Source organism: Drosophila gunungcola, unplaced genomic scaffold (genome assembly GCF_025200985.1).
Source record: "Drosophila gunungcola strain Sukarami unplaced genomic scaffold, Dgunungcola_SK_2 000026F, whole genome shotgun sequence".
Taxonomy (NCBI): domain Eukaryota; kingdom Metazoa; phylum Arthropoda; class Insecta; order Diptera; family Drosophilidae; genus Drosophila; species Drosophila gunungcola.
In genome coordinates this window covers 370,919-387,707 of record NW_026453205.1, presented here as the reverse complement: position 1 = coordinate 387,707, position 16,789 = coordinate 370,919, and the positions used below count along the sequence as shown (strand labels likewise).

Sequence of the window (16,789 nt, the reverse complement as noted above, 5' to 3'; positions counted from 1 at the left end):
TAATGAATTAACGTCAACCGTAAATCAAATCCTGAAAATGGCAAAGGGTTCACAAGTGGACACTGGCCATTTATATGAAACATTGCTCTCCAGAAATCGAATGTTAAAAATGGAACTTCAAAATTTAATGATGGCAGTCTCGCTTGCTCAAGTTAATATAGTCAGCCCAAACATATAAGATCACGCAGAAATAAAAAGTATTTGGATGGAGGAGCCCACCGACACTCCTATAAAAGATATTATGTCCGTAGCGTCCAGTCTGTTAACATATTGCACTTCATTATTAAATTCCCAAAAATTAAATTATCATGTAAGAAGATTACAATGTTCCCAGTAGCACATATTAATGTGATGCTAAGGTTAGTGGATAGTATAATAGCAGAATGCAATGGAGAAATGTATGCGATCCAGAATTGCTCCAGAACACCAGGAGTCACTTTCTGCCGACTATCTGCGGAGACCACATGCGCTTGAGAGCTCCACGCAGGTGCAATTGCGCACTGCGAGACCCAACCAAGCGATTTACATCTGATCACTTATGTCGATGAGCTTTCATTGTGATCGGTTGTTTTTCACTATGTCTCTTTGCACCGAATGCAATTCCGAGGTTACTGCTACGCAGCTACGTAGCTTCGAGGCGGTTCGTTGTTCGTCGGTCTGTCGCCGCACATTTCACATAGACTGTGTTGATTTGCCCAAAGAGGCAATTAAATTACTAATTAATATGCCGAACCTTCTCTGGCAATGCGACGATTGTGTTGTGAGTAACGATTCTCACTCTAAAATCGGAGAACTTATGAAAGAGATTCGGGAGCTAAGAAATCTATACATGGACTTAAATTCAAAGTTTAATAATGCTTTTCCCGTTCCTGCTATTGGCAACAATAATGTCAGTCAGCGCAAAAAATTGGTGAAACCTGCAGCACCAACTCCTTCTACTTCCCATCAAGCGAACAAGGCTTCATCCCATCAGCATATATCAGCATTGAAATTCATCAATTTTAAGCTGGGAGTGCCTGAAAAATACTATCAATCTGTGTTTTGCGATGAATTTTGGCCAGAAGCAGTAAAAGTCAACAGATTCATCCACAGGAACAGACCAATTGTTGAGGAAACAATTTTTGAGTCGCACACTGATCATACTCCTATTTCACCTACTGGGTTTGTGCTCGCAACAACAAAGGCTGGGCTTGCCTATTGCCTTTATTCTCCCAAATTTTAAAGTATTTGCGCTCTATCCACCGACAAATATCCAACAACACCAGCTGGAGCTCTCGTTGTTCGTTTTCTTCGACCCTCGCCAAACATCGGGTTCCATTCCTACTACGGATTGCGTGCTCTTCCGAGACGTGCTCTATTATTTCCATACGCTCACGACAGCCCCACAAAATTCTCGGCTTCAGCTTCCAACGTCCGCTTTGAGCGAGGCTCTCCTAAGTCATAGTCTTAATGTCAATGCTCTTTGTCCGCTCTCCGGATTCGAGCTCTCTGCAATGATGCTACAACTACAACACTATCTGGAATTTTTACCACCCGCTTTGTATAGCTGTTTTGGATTTGATGAGACTCTGAAAGTGCGTTTGGGAGTTGAGCTCTCTGCTAAACTTTCTGTTCAGCTGATGGATGAACAACAACATCGCCCGCTTTTATCGCTACGTTCTCTTAAAGTTGCTCCTTTGGAAATGGCCGCTTTTAGTTTAGAGCCATCGCTCTTAAATTCTGGGATGGGATTCCTGCTTATGTCCTCAAATGTTGCATTGAAGAGCTATGTGTACCCTTGAAAATTATTTTAATCTATCACTTTTGAGTGGACACTTTGCTGATAGATGGAAGGTTGCATACGTGACTCCAATTCTAAAATCCGGGCCCAAGAAAAACATTGCCAATTATCGCCCTATTGCTAAAATAAGTAATATTTCTAAGCTTTTTGAGCGTATTGTTGCCTACAAACTTTCGTTTCTTCTAAAAAGATACATAAGCAACTGTCAACATGGTTTTGTATCAGGTCGGTCAACCACGACAAACCTAGCAGTTTTCAGCAACTATTGCATTCAAGCCTTTAATAAGCACTGCCAAGTTGATATATCTAGCTACATCCCACAGCAACTTTGATGTCATAGTCCTAGTAGAAACCTGGCTCAACATGAACTTTTACACTAGCAAGTACTTCGATTTCAACTTGTATCAAGGCTATCGCAAGGACAGAGATTGTACAAAAACACAATGCGCTAGAGGAGGAGGCGTTATTGTGGCTGCTCGTCCTAGCATGAGATGTTTATCTATTGGTCTTCTCAATGAAGACACCCTTCTGGATCAAGTGGCTGTTTCTGTTATTGGACCAATGAATACGCTACTTATTGTGGCATCTTATATACCGCCGAAGAGTACCTATTCTCTTTACAAGGCTCATCTGGAGAACGTGACCAATATCTATGATAATGTACTGGACCAACAGCATCTATGCGTTATTGGTGATTTTAACCTGCCATCCCTTACCTGGACGAAGAACCCTGACGCTCATTCCTTACTGCCAAGTAACTTGCATCAGCCACATGAGGTTCTTTTCATCGACGATCTATTCAGTATGGGCTTAATACAAGTTCATAATGTATTCAATGATTTATATAAGCTCTTAGATTTAGTATTTCTTAGTCCCGATATAAATTTTTCCTTAGTTGAATGTAATTTACCTGTCAGCAATTGCAATGTTCATCATAGGCCGTTGCTACTAAAATTAGACTTTTATAGTCTTGCGCCTTCAGCGGATAATTTTTCCAATCAATTCTTTCGCATGTTAGTTTGAAGTTGTGTTATGATCACTTTTTAGATGTTCTTTTAAACATAATTAAAAATAATGCACAAGAAAAAGTGCAAAATTCATTCAAGCTGCCTTGGTATACAAAAGACCTAAAAAAGCTGAAAAATCTTCGCATTAAGTTTTATAAAAAAATTTTAGTATCGCGTGATCCGAGTGATTGGAATAGGCACCTGCAACACAAACGTGATTTTGAGTTTTTAAATAAATTTCTTTACCAACAGTACATAGCAGACGTCGAGAGCGGGCTGAAACTTAACCCCAAATCTTTTTGGAGGTTTGTCAGATCCAAAAAAAAGTTTCTTCAGTTCCCTTTGCTATGTACCTTATTGAAGAGCTATATGTACCCTTGAAAATTATTATTAATCTATCACTTTTGAGTGGACACTTTGCTGATAGATGGAAGGTTGCATACGTGACTCCAATTCTAAAATCCGGGGCCAAGAAAAACATTGCCAATTATCGCCCTATTGCTAAAATAAGTAATATTTCTAAGCTTTTTGAGCGTATTGTTGCCTACAAACTTTCGTTTTTTCTAAAAAGATACATAAGCAACTGTCAACATGGTTTTGTATCAGGCCGGTCAACAACGACAAACCTAGCAGTTATCAGCAACAATTGCATTCAAGCCTTTGATAAACATTGTCAAGTTGATACCATATACACGGATTTCACCAAAGCTTTCGATAAAGTTTGCCACTGTGCCTTGTTGGCAATACTTTCTCATTTGGGCATACACACATCAATGTTAAACTGGATAATTTCTTATTTAAAGCATCCTAGCAACAAAGTAAACATTAATGAGACTTTTTCGGAACCATTTTTGGCAGCATTTGGCCTTCCGTAAGGGAGTGATTTGGGACCACAGCTTTTTATTATTTTTATAAATGATGTACAGTTTAATATTTCTACAGAGTGTCTTCTCTATGCAGATGATTTAAAAATATTCAAAGTAGTCGAAACTCCGGACTTAGATTCATTGAGCTAATGGTGCCGCCGAACTTTACTTAAGCTAAATACTAATAAATACCTTTATGCTGTAAATCCTATAACCACACCTAGTATTGCTGGTCAACCCTTAAATGTTAAACAAAAAATCCCTTAAGCTAAGTGTAATGTTTGATTCCAAATTTAATTTCTCAATAATTTTTGAGTTCATCATGCCTAAAACGTACGCTATTGAAAATTAAATACTGTTTTGTACAGGGTTGCCCATATTCGACGGACCCATGTTTTTTTTTTTAAAAATCAAAGAAAAAAATTTGGCGGTTGGCAATCTTAATCATTTAATTTGTTCCAAGTAGATTTGTTTACATCAATTTTTGAATATGATATCTTTCAAATGGCCGCCTCTGGCGTTGATGGCGTATTGTGCCCTTTTGCAGCATTTTCCATCGTTTTCGCCAACATTTCGGCCGGAATAGCGGCTATTTCTTCACGAATGTTGTCCTTGAGCTCTTCTAGGGTCCTTGGCTTGTTAACGTAAACCTTTGACTTCAAATATCCCCACAAGAAGAAGTCAGGCGGCGTCAAATCGGGCGAACGCGGTGGCTTTTTTTTGCTTAATTACGGTCCCAAAGCGCGACGAAAAGGAGTGGCTACGATGACTTTGATTGATCACCGAACTGTGAGCTTTTAGACAGCAACAACGGGAATTTGGCTTCGTACGGGATAGGAGCATTCAATAACCGACCTCCAACTTGTAGCAATGTCGAGGAGCACCAATCTAATTTATTTTCCTGAAGAAAAGGGTTTAACTTTTGAATATTCGTTGCTACCGGTTTATTCTTCCGAATTTTACTTATGTCGTCCCTGAACTCGTGAAATTGGACAACTTCAACAATTTTATCAAAAGCGAAATCCAGTTCTCTTGGCGAAATACTTTTTTCAAAGGGCTTCGACACCTTTCTGCACCTTTGAATAAAACGAAAAACCCACACGAAAACTCTCAGAAGCTTCAGGTGCGACGAAATGGACTCTATTTTCTGAAGCACATAATTTGGCTCTGGGCTGACTACGAGAGCTATTGCCGATTTGCGTAGCTCCATTGACATTACATCAGCCGGCAGTTCGAAATGTTTATTTACAGGCCAATTATTTTCTGAGTCTAGCAAGAACGAAGGCCCACTGAACCAAATGGACGTTGTAAGCTCCTCTACGTCACATCCTCGGGACACTATATCTGCTGGGTTGACTTTCGTGGGAACGTGTCTCCAAATTGCTTTCTCCGACCACTCCTGAATTTCTGCAACCCGGATCGAAACAAAAACCGACAACGACGAGGGATGGGTTTTAATCCAGTGTAAAGTGATCTCGGAGTCTGTCCACAGGAAAACATTCTCAATGGGAGAATTTAGCAAAGGCCTGACACGATTATAGAGATCTGCAAAAAGGTGAGCTGCACACAGTTCAAGGCGAGGCAAAGTTTTCGTCTTGAGGGGAGCTACTTTCGATTTGGCGGTCAATAAAGACACTTTCAAACCTTCAGCAGTTTGAGTCCGAACGTAGATGCACGCTCCATACGCTCGCATGGAAGCGTCAGCGAAACCATGTATTTGAATCGGGACTTGTGGATCTGTGTTGACGAATCGCGATACCTTAATTTTAGGCAGCTGCAGAAGCTTTGCTTTAAACGTCTCCCACGACGTGAGCAACTGCATCGGTAGCGACTCGTCCCAATCTAATTTTCGAAGCCACAGTTCCTGCAGCAACATCTTTGCCTTTGTGACCAAAGGACACAAGAGGCCAAGTGGGTCGAAAAGTCGAGCAGTCACCGACAAAATATTTCGTTTTGTCGCGCGAAGATCCAGGAAAGAGTCATCCAACCGAAATTGAAAGTAATCTTTAACCGGTAACCAAACCACTCCAAGGGTCTTGGTTACGTCTAAGTCTGCCATAAGTGGCATTACAGCGCTATCAGATGCGGATAACTCTGGGCAGTTTGAAAACCACTTTGCCAATTCAAAGCCTGCCTCTTGCAAGGCCTGAGAAACTTCGTCTCGAAGGCTTTGCAGGTCCTCAACGCATCCGGCGCCAGTCAACAAATCGTCAACATAAAAATCAGTCTGAATAACCTTTGCGGCTTTTGGATGAGTTGCTTGCGCCATCTCTCCTAGCCGCATTAAACACCGAATCGCCAAAAAGGGTGCTGGCGAAGTTCCATGTGTAACGGTGTTTAACTTAAAGATTTTCAGGGACTCAGAAGGATCTCGTCTCCATACTATGAGCTGGAAGTTACGATCAGCTTCGTCCACCCTCACTAGGCGATACATCATTTTGATGTCGGCCGCAAGGGCAAACTTATGCAATCTAAACCGAAGCAGAGTCGAGTACAGCTCCTCTTGAATAGTTGGGCCTACCATCAAGATGTCATTCAACGCTACCTGCGTAGAAGTACGGCTCGATGCATCGAAAACTACTCTCAACTTAGTTGAAGTACTTTGTGGCCGTAAAACGCAATGGTGCGGAATGAAATAGTGCGGAGTATTCGGAATTTTGTCATTGGTGGAGGACATGTGGCCCAGTGAAACATATTCCTCTATGAATTCAATATTCATCTTCTTCAGCGAAGGGTCCTTTGACAATTTCCTTTTTAGCGACAAAAATCTACGTTTCGCAACTTCGTATGACGAACCAAGAGTATTTGGGTCAGATTTAAACGGCAAACGAACCGAAAATCTATTGGACGACAATCTTTGAGTATTTTTCTCAAAGTGTTGTTGACAGAGTTGTTGCTTAGGAGTATGGACTTTAGCCTTGGGCGGCAAGTCCTCCACAGACCAAAATTTCTGCAGGGTTGTGTCAATTGACTCCAACGCTTCCTCCTGGCAGCTGAGATGTACCATTTTTTCAGCGTTTTTATTATTTTCAGAGGCACATCTGCCTGACACTATCCAGCCGAGAACTGCCTTTTGTAGGATGGGGAATTCAGGCCCCTGCTTTATCTGGCCAATAGATAAAAGTTCAAAGAATGTTTCAGCGCCGATAAGCATATCTATTTTTTGGGGCTTGAAGAAGAATGGATCTGCCAACTGAATATTTTCAGGCACCCTCCACCCGCTGGTGTTCACCGCTTGATCCGGATGATAACCAGAAATATTTTTCATAATCCAAAAATCGGACGACAATTGGCTGTTCCCTACTCGCGACTTCACAATCGTGTGTATTTTTTTTGTGGCTTGGGCATTAGTTCCACCAATGCCTCGCAAGCTCATGCACACGTCCTCTCTTGTAATTTTGAGCCTCTGAGCGAGCTCGTCGGTTACAAAGTTTATTTGTGAACCAGAGTCGAGCAACGCTCGAGCTAATACAAACTCGCCGCTTTTTGTTTGGACGTTCACAACAGCAGTTGCAAGAATGACTCGATCCGATGCATTCGCATGCAAAACATGCGAAGTGGATGGAGACTCCTGCATGAGCGTGGGCTGAGAAGGAGGTGGCAACGCGAGATTTGTGTTTGGGGCATATATGTGTAGCAAAGTGTGATGTGAGGAATTGCACACTCTACATCTGTTCGATTTGCATTTTTTGACAGTGTGACCCTTTCTTAAGCAGTTAATGCATAAGGGTGCTCTTTTAGCGAAATCGAATTTTTGCTGAACTGTTAGGGCTGCGAAGGAAGCGCAGTTTCCAATCTGATGTTCAGCGGAATTGCAATACATGCATTGAACAGAGTCGTTCCTGGCAGCGACAAACGAACAACTCCTATTTCCATTCTTCTTAGGGTTAGATTGGGTCTGCTGAACAATTTTGGGCTTGGAAGCCTCTTCTGCTACCATGTGTTGGCATCGCCTGTTGAGGGCCGCCTCACATTCGCTCCAAAGTGGAAGCGAAGTATAATCTAACTGTTCTTTTCATTTTCTTTTAGTTCCTGCATCGACCTTGCTCATTACCAGATGTATTAAAATGGCATTAGTAATGCGTCTATCATCCCCAATAGACAGCAAGGAGTCATACAAGGCTGTGACCGTGTCGATGAGGGTTGTCAAGGCTGTAGCTGAAGGCTGGGAAATTTTTTGCAAATTAAAAAGTGTCGATATGTTGTCAAAAAAAATAAGACAATCATTATCGTACACCCGCTTCAGGCTAGCAAGGGCTTTGGGATAATTTTCCGCAGTGACTTGAAAGGCCCTTACTGTTCCTAAAGCGTCTCCAGCTAAACACGAAATTAAATGATGGAATTTTTCAACATCATGTAAAGTGTCATCTTTGTCAACGAAAGTTTCGAAAAGGCTTATAAAATTTTTAAATTCTGAGTGTTTTCCGCTAAATGTTGGGAGAGCAACGCTCGGCAGACGGCATTGAGGCGGGCGATTTGCTGGCAGAGCGGATTTCTCGATATTATTTTGTTTGGACTTATTTAAAATTGAAATCAGCAATGACTTTGTCATTACGGCCCTCTCTTCCAACTCTTCGCGGTATTCATCTTTTGTATCTTTCACTTCTATTTGGTTTTGCAAAAGTGAAGTATTTTCAATGTGCGTATTTAGAATCTCTAGTCGACACTCAAGCTCGACCGGATTTATACATAATTTAGCTTCTTTTAAGTGGCGATAAGTTCGGTTAATACTTTTCATGCAAACATCTCGTTGGTGTTTAAGCTCTTCGATATCCTTAGTTGCCATTGCGTTTATTTGTATTTATTTGGTTGGTATCGAAGAGGTGTTGAATATTTATTTTTATTATATTATTATTTGTTAAATAATATAATAAAAATCAACGAGTAATATACCGATCGCACACGGTGTAAGGGAGCTAAGTGCCGAGAGAATTACAGCGAAAAATATCTAAATAGGGTTTTTTATTTTTCTATATAAACCCTGCGACAGTATATGCCGCACGCACTCACTGTAGGGGAGCCAACACTCAAGCTCAAGCGTACCGAAAAAACGAACAAACGTTTAGGCAGACCGAAAATTGCACTGCTGCAGCGATCGAGAACAAAAACGACCAAAGATAACTCGAAATAGCGGCAGCGGTGTCGGTGTGCGTGTGTATGTGTACGCGGCTAGCGGCTCTTCCTAGGCAAATGCTAACGGAGAATGATACACTGATCGATAACTAAGGGCAACGAATATATAAGCCTGACGCCGAAATGCGCGCAAAAATTATGAAAAGCGCGGGAAAATTAAAAGGCGCGGGAAAATTCTGAAAAGCGCGGGAAAAACAGTATTAAAAGGAGTGGCTACGATGACGTTGATTGATCACTAATTATTATATTTCAATAATTTCTCTTAGAACCTAACTTATGCTACGGTGGCGAGAGACGAGCGAATTCGCAAGGGCGAACGGACGAAAGCTTTATTGGCTCCCGCTCTCGCCCTACAACTCGTGATTTAAATACAAGCGTCAAGTGCGCAAACAGCTATGTTTCGGTTCGTAAAGCGGAACTTAGCACATTCTACTGATCCCTTTACGAGGCTTGGCGCTCAACTCGACATTTGTACGCTCTAAAATAGAGTATGCTGCTTTTATATGGAATCTCTCAGCCAATATCCATATAAACAGAATAGAAAGGCTACAAAAAACTTTTTAAAATTAGCTCTTTTACCCTTAAGATTTTTTGAACCCCTCCCCCCTTATAAACAGCAGTGTCTTCTCGTTCACCTTACCACACTTACCAATCGCAGAACAATTATCTCCATCTGTTTCATCGCCGACCTGGTGGCTGAAATCATTGACTGTTCACAACTTCAGTCAAAACTAGGCTTTAATGCTCCGGCTAGGCACCTCCGAGATTTTGCTCCCTTTATTGCTGAGTTACGCAGGACTAATTACTCCCAAAACGAGCCACTTTATAGAGCCTTGTGTGAGTGCAAAAAACTTTCAACTAACATGTGACTTAATAAATAAATAAGACGTCCTGGTCTCAACGCCGAAGATGTTAAAATGGGCACTTAGATGCTTATCACAAGAATCCAAATGAGCAACTTGGCTGATGACTACCGGAGGCTGCATTCTAAGCGGAAAATTACATCGTCCAGCCAGTTGTCCTCACTTTCTCCATTCATCAATAGCCTTGGTCTGATGCGAGTTGGTGGCAGACTACAAAATTCGTCCTTGGATTACAATGCGCAGCATCCTTTCATACTACCTCGGCAGCATCTAGGTACACGTGCTATTATACTGTACTTGCTTCGGAAAAATTTGCATTCTGGTCCGCGAGCGCTGCTCGCTAACATGCGTCTTCAATTTTGGCCGATAGGTGGCCGAAAAACAGCATCGGCGGCAACGTGCAAGTGCGTCTTATGTTTCCGAGCTAAACCACAATTATCTCAACATTTAATGGCTGACCTTCCTAAGGATCGTGTAAATGCAAAAAAACCCGAACGCACACGAAGTGCAGGGACCTGCTGCTGTGAGCACGGGGACCTCCCGAGATCCGTTTTTTTGTGTCCAAATGCCTTGTGTGAAATGACCAGTCTATATGTTGTATGGTTAGTGGTAATAGCGTCTTTCCACAGAGATCCACCCACCTTCCCTTGAAAGGATGGTCCGTAAGCTTATTTAGTTCCTGAAACTTCCCAGTTAGTCCGCCGTTAAGATTTGACAGGCTTTGACGGACTAATTTGTGCGATAGTTAGCCGATGTTTCTGTGGTCCAACCCTCATTCTACGCAGTCCATCCCTAAAAAGCCGTTGGGATTTTTGAAAAAAGTGAAACTCCTGTTTCCACAGAGCACATCCACCTTTAGCCTTCCGATTTCAGCTGATCTTAACAGCTGTAGCTCATCAAAACATAAACAAAGATGGTTGACCTGTTGACTTTGTTTACGTATTAACGAGCCACAGCTGTTCAGATCACCTAAAATCGCAAGGTGGAAGGTGAATGTGGAAATCCGAGTATCACATTTCTTGAAAATTCCAACCGTTTTTAACGGAGGGACTGTGTGGAAAGAGGGCATAACGGGTACTTAATAGTCGGTGAAAAAAACACCCGATATTTTCCTTCAGACTAAAATACTTGCGTCTTCCAAATGTAATAGCCCAGTCCCACACATCCCATCCAACCCATTCACTGTCAAGGAATAAGCGGAACATTTTTGGAACGGCAAAACCTTATGCCTTCTTTCCACACAGCTGTGGCCCGCCAAAACGTAAGCAAAGTCAACAGGTCAACCATTTTTGTTTATGTTTTCATGAGCCACAGCTGTTCAGATCAGCTAAAATCGGATGGTGGAAGGTGGATGTTTTCTGAGGAAATCGGAGTGTCACTTTTTTCAAAAATCTCAACAGTTTTTCAGGGATGGACTGTGTGGAATGAAGGTTGGACCACAGCAACATCGTCTAGCTATCGCACAAATTAGGTGGATGGAGCCCTGTGGGACAAGGCAATGAAAGTACATATGTATGTACGCCAGTGGGTGAAAGTTCAAGCATACATAAATATAAACAGCTTATATTTAAATTTAAATTTAAATTTATCCAGGTCCTCCACGACATCAGCACCCAGCGCCGAAAGAACAATACATTTTAACATCATATAGTATTTATAGGGGAAAATTAAATAATTTTGTTTATTTACAATGCACGTGTCTGTCTCGCTCACTGCGCAGCTGAAGATTGAAAAACATCGCCCCGCCAAACACCGATATAGCCGATATATTGAAAAATTAATGGCATGTACTTTTGTTTAAATTTGTTTAGCCAAAATTACAAAATCTGGGAAAGTAAAATTAAAAAAAAAATGATTATTTGCAAGGACAATCGTAAATTTTTTACGTTTTTTTTTTAAAGGAAGCCTTTAAAAGCTTCTATAATTTGGAACTCAAGAAGTATAATGAATATTCTAACAACATATTTTGGTTGCAACGACAAAACTAAAATCCACATACTCCAATCTTTGTTTGCCAACTGTTTGTTATTGTTTTCGTGTTGCCAGATATAACGATCTGGTAACTATTGCACATGGGAAAGACCTGCAACACCTGGCTCGTTATCAGAAAAAGCTGACAACAGTCAAAATTGCAGTCAAAGCTTTCCCTGATATTATTTAATTAAAAGAACCCATTGAAAATTTAATACTAGTTTGTATTAACGAACGCGAAACTTGTGTGACTGCAGTAGGTTTCGGTTGATTTATTTGCAATAATAACTTGTGTAAAGTTAGCGAAAATGCGACGACGAAAGGGAGTGGTTTCAATGGAGTTCAAATGATCACTAAATTTAATTTTCCAATAATTTCTCTTAGAGCCTAACTTATGCTAAGGTGGCGAGAGACGGGGCGAATTCGCAAGAGCGAACGGACGAAAGCTTTATTGGCTCCCGCTCTCTCCCTACGACTAGTGGCTTCAATTTAGATAAAAGCGCCAAGTGAGCAATCACCCATTATTCCCTAACCTAGTGTAGCATATTCAGAAACCCACTGTTCCATCATATAAGCTTTATCATACGGTTAGCCAAGACGACAACCGTTCTAAAAATATGTTATAATAAGACAGGTTAAGAACCCCAGTTATCTGACGGGGTAATCATTGTATTATAATAATAAGAAAACTAGAATGTAATTATCCGTTTTACTAGGATACCATTAGAATACGCTTAGAACTCCCCACACCCATGTAACCCTTACCTAGCCATAAGCACCTATGTAAATTTCCCCTATAAAAATGGCCCTGTGGCCCAATAAAAGTCAGTCAGAGTCAATCCTCTCACCTTTTCTTAGACCAAAACTAAAAGGATAATTTATGGTTAAAGCCCAGTCCCACAGAGCTTATCCAAGCAAAACGGTTAACCCCCCAAGACACCCTTCTCTTTCGACTACGCCTCTGCTTAACAGAAACAGAGATGGCCAAGACCGTAGAGTTGCACCTAAATAACATCGGCTAAATATCGGCAGGAAACGTCCTGTTTGGAACGTAAGTTCCACCTCCAAGGAGTAACCGGGAAATTTTTGGCACATCAAAACCATCCTATTCACATTACAGTATTTCTTGGGGGACCGATAAGAAAACGGTAAATAAGTGAAACTCCAATTCAAACTGCCACCGTCTGCCAACTACCGTCAACGTCTTCTTGTTCCGAGTGCTTAATAGACGGACTCCATTGCGCATTAAAACTTCATTAGCCTAATGCGCATTTATTTACTCAGGGAATTCCATAAGACTAAATGCCGCATTTGAAATAAATGCGATACAAAATCATCCACCCCGAACGTTTCTAGAAAAAATATCGGAAAATACCGATGTATAACGATATTTTGTTTGTACCACCACTACAACAGATGTTTTCTATATGCAAGGTTGGCCCAAGTTTTTATTTATTTCGGATGTAAAATCTATTTTGAATAATAATTACTGAAAACAAGAGCGCACAATGCAAATTCTGCTCGCAGTACCACAATACATTACTGCTGGATCTCTGGCAGGAAATAACTTCCGCATATACGGGGATCCTTGCCCTTTTTAGAAACTGTGTTTGTCTCCATTGCAAACCCGTCAAACAACACCATCATCTTCTCTTCCCTGTCGTCCAAGTTGGCAAATGCCTCCGTCGCATTATGGATGTCCTGCTGAGCATTAATGAGTTGAGTAAACTCACTCAAATTCATGATTTTTATTAATTTCTTTTGGATTTGCCAAAATTCAATAGTAAATAAACCCAGATCAGCTGTTCGTGCCACTCACATGTCGGAGTAGCTTAAGCTAAATGCTAATGCGCCAATGGAATCAGGCACATTTAAAAAGTCCACTAAGGCGGCAATGGAATCAATCTTTAAAATAAAGTGAAATTCAAAATGGAAAATTCATTCGATAATAATAGGGCTGCTGCCGAGCACAAGCTGCTCGATTTTTTGTAGAGCATTGTGGAATCAGTAATTCTTGGCTGAAAATCATTTTTTTTTTTTAGCACTCGGAAGAAGAAGACGATGACGGTAGATGGTGAATTGGAGTTTCAATTTTTTAGCGTTTTTTCATTGTTTCCCAAAAAATACTGTAGAAACTGATTTAAATAACAGTGATGTATGGGCTCATGACATTACATTGTTGGCCTCATTTATTGCTCTTTTTTTTAGCTTTACGATTTTACGTAAGCTTGAGCAAGGCAACAGTAAGACGATTTCAATGAGCAAAAAATGAAGAAAATTGACAGGACCCGATAACCGGTGGTAATAATACCAGGCGGATTTAGAAATAAAAATTCCATTCGATAGAATACCACCGGAAAAAGTATTTTGATTTATTTTTTCTACAAAATAATTGCACATTTTATCTGAAAACTAAATTTTTGAATATTTGTTTACGTTTTTAATTCAAACAAAATCTTAAGCAATCGTTATACATAGTTGACTTTTTCTAGGCTCCAATGAATAAGATAGGAACAGCAGAAGTTGACGGTGGAGTATTTTGGTAAAATTTGTCTATACGCACTGTCATTGACGATAGACGATAGACGGTAGACGGAGTCTAACGTGAATTGGCTATAGCCGACCATCTTTCAAAGAAATAGTGGATGGTGCTCCGCGGGACTAGGCTATTAGGCAAAATCTAGTCGACCATCCCAAAAATTAGGGTTGTTGGAAAAAAATCGTTTCGATCATAGAAGCTGTTTAATAGCCTGATTTCATTCCCGTCCATTTTATAATCCGACATATCTAAGCTCTGCAAACGCCAACCTGAAAAGATTAAATATTGTATTCTTTACGCCAGGGCCTGGCGTACGTTCACCTAGAGAAATCTGTAAACGCCTTGCAATTTTCTGGTGTTTTTTCGTCGATCTAAGTACCGGGGTGAGAAAAGTCACTGACGAAAAGTGTACAACGGTTATTTGCTTCTCGCTCTCGATCTGAGTACTAGGCTTAAATGGGAAAAAATATTTCGTATACATTTAGGCTCCCTTTTTATCCGTTTCGTCACCAACTCCAATGAATGAGCAAAACGGTAGTTTTTAAACACAATTTAGCTCATTGATGTATCAGTCCCGGTGGTATTTTATTGAATGGTATATTTCTCCCAATGCCGTCTAGGGTTTAACTCTCGGGTATCAGGTTCTGCCATTTTTCTTCGTTCATTGCACATTAAAATCGACATAAGTTTGTCTTGCTCGCACTTATGTAAAATCGTATAGTTAAAAAAAAAGCAATTGGATAGGACAACAACGTAGTGTCATAAGCCCATTAGTTTTTATGAAACCTACCTCAATTTGATGGTCTTATGTGGGAATAGGGTATTACACGTGCTCTTTTTCAGGCACCATGTTTTATCTGCCTAGTCTCCTTCAAATCAAAACAGAAAAGGCTACTTGGCTGACGTTGATAAAAATTGTTAATAAGAAGAACGTTTTTGAGATATTTGTATTTGTGTTTGGTTATGAAACCAAAGTGAAACAGAGTCGCGATCTGAGCGACACTTATGAAAACTTTACACATACGTCAGCAAATGGATCAGCCACAGAAAAGTGCTCCTCACGTCTCAAAGTTATTTGTCTGCACGGCCGTTGACTGTAAAGATGAAATTGAAGAGGTTCGATCCATTAAAAAAGGTTCTATACACAAGGCTTTCATATTTTTTTTTTTTTAGAAATTTGAGCGGTCGTTCATCAATCTGCAGTTGCAAATTGGTGGACTTAGTGATAAGGAAATGCATGACATATTGTCGCAAATCGTGTGCAAAGACAAACAGCACGAAGAGATTTCAATTGGATTTCTCTACATCATGCTTACCGATCCTGTTATGGCTCCAAAAACATATCGGGACGTAACTTTAGTTTCTAGAGACGGGATGAATGTGATTGTTGCAAACCTTACTTTGCTAGTCGCTGAGAAATATACGAAGCTCACGGAGATAGCGCGAAGACAATTAATTTGGGTGTTACGGGAATTCGTTAAGCACCAGGTACTCAGTGTCGAAAACGTTATCTGGAACTGTCTTCGTCAGGCTGGAGGAGGAGATGCGTCCCACAGAAACCTTTTTCTAATTGAGAGCCTTCTGGATATATTTATTGAATACAGAACGTGGTTGGAGGGCAATCCATTCCTCGTACAGTCCACAGTTTACAGTTATGTGCGTCTTATAGAGGACCACGCCAACCCTGCTCTGATGCCTCTACGTCAAAAAGAAGTCAAGTTTACAATATCGTTGATCCGGGAAAGGTTCCATGATGTTATACCACTAGGAAGGGATTTTGTACGGTAACTGCCTAACTATAATAACTTTATTAATAAAGGAATATCTTTTTTTCGTGCACATAGTGAGCAACAAAACTATTTGTACACCGATCACTTTTAACTCTGAAATCCTATAAGTTTTAACGAATATACATGTAAACAAAAACAAAAAAAGGGGGAGTAACAACTAACGTATCCCAATCATATTTGGCCTTACCATTTTGTTCCAATTTTTATTAAACTTAAGCTCGAATCTAGGCTTTTTTTTTACAACTTTTTCAAACATTGTATGTGTTATTGATTATGACTAGCTTAGTTGCTATTAAAAGGAACTAAAATTCTCAAACAAAAAATTTCTGCTAGAAAATCCTTGAAACTAGAGGAAAAGACATCTAATATTTTGCCAAAACCATCAATCCCGGCTTACATTTTCTGGTTAAATTTAAGAACTGAAAAATATAAAAACTTAAAAATATTTCATTTACTTACAGTGTACAAATGATATTTGTGCGAGAACATGATAGAATAAGTATACATGTTTTTTGAACGTATTTAAGATATGTTAGTTGATAATCTCTCTTATTTTTTTGTATTGCTTGTACTTAATAATTTAGAAATTATGGGATTTCACTATTAAAGAGTATGGGGTTAAGAGTATTTTTTTAGCTTACTGTGTGTAAATAAGAGAAGACGCCAATCGTATGAAAAATTGAAGGCCATACTCTTATCTCTTTTTATACTCCCGCCCTAATAAATTGGGCTTCGGTCATATATTTTTTATTTCATAGAGGCGGCGTAGACCTGATTTATTTATTGATCTTTAAAAGTACATTTGTTGTCATATTGTTGTCGGCTGATCATGGACTATAA

The 16,789-nt window shown here is 40.1% G+C and overlaps 1 protein-coding gene across 2 annotated transcripts in view; it reads left to right on the top strand.

The window, feature by feature from the left end:
• The first annotated feature begins 14,997 nt into the window (after positions 1-14,997).
• Positions 14,998-16,789, top strand: part of LOC128263920 (integrator complex subunit 3 homolog) — a 78,689-nt gene continuing 76,897 nt past the window's right edge. The window contains exons 1-2 of one of the 2 annotated variants that reach the window (XM_052999197.1): positions 14,998-15,275; positions 15,333-15,943. In XM_052999197.1, coding sequence (XP_052855157.1) covers positions 15,165-15,275; positions 15,333-15,943 — 722 coding nt within the window. In that variant the 5' untranslated portion in view covers positions 14,998-15,164. The remainder of the gene's footprint in view (positions 15,276-15,332; positions 15,944-16,789) is intronic. The other variant, XM_052999198.1, reaches the window with a different exon arrangement.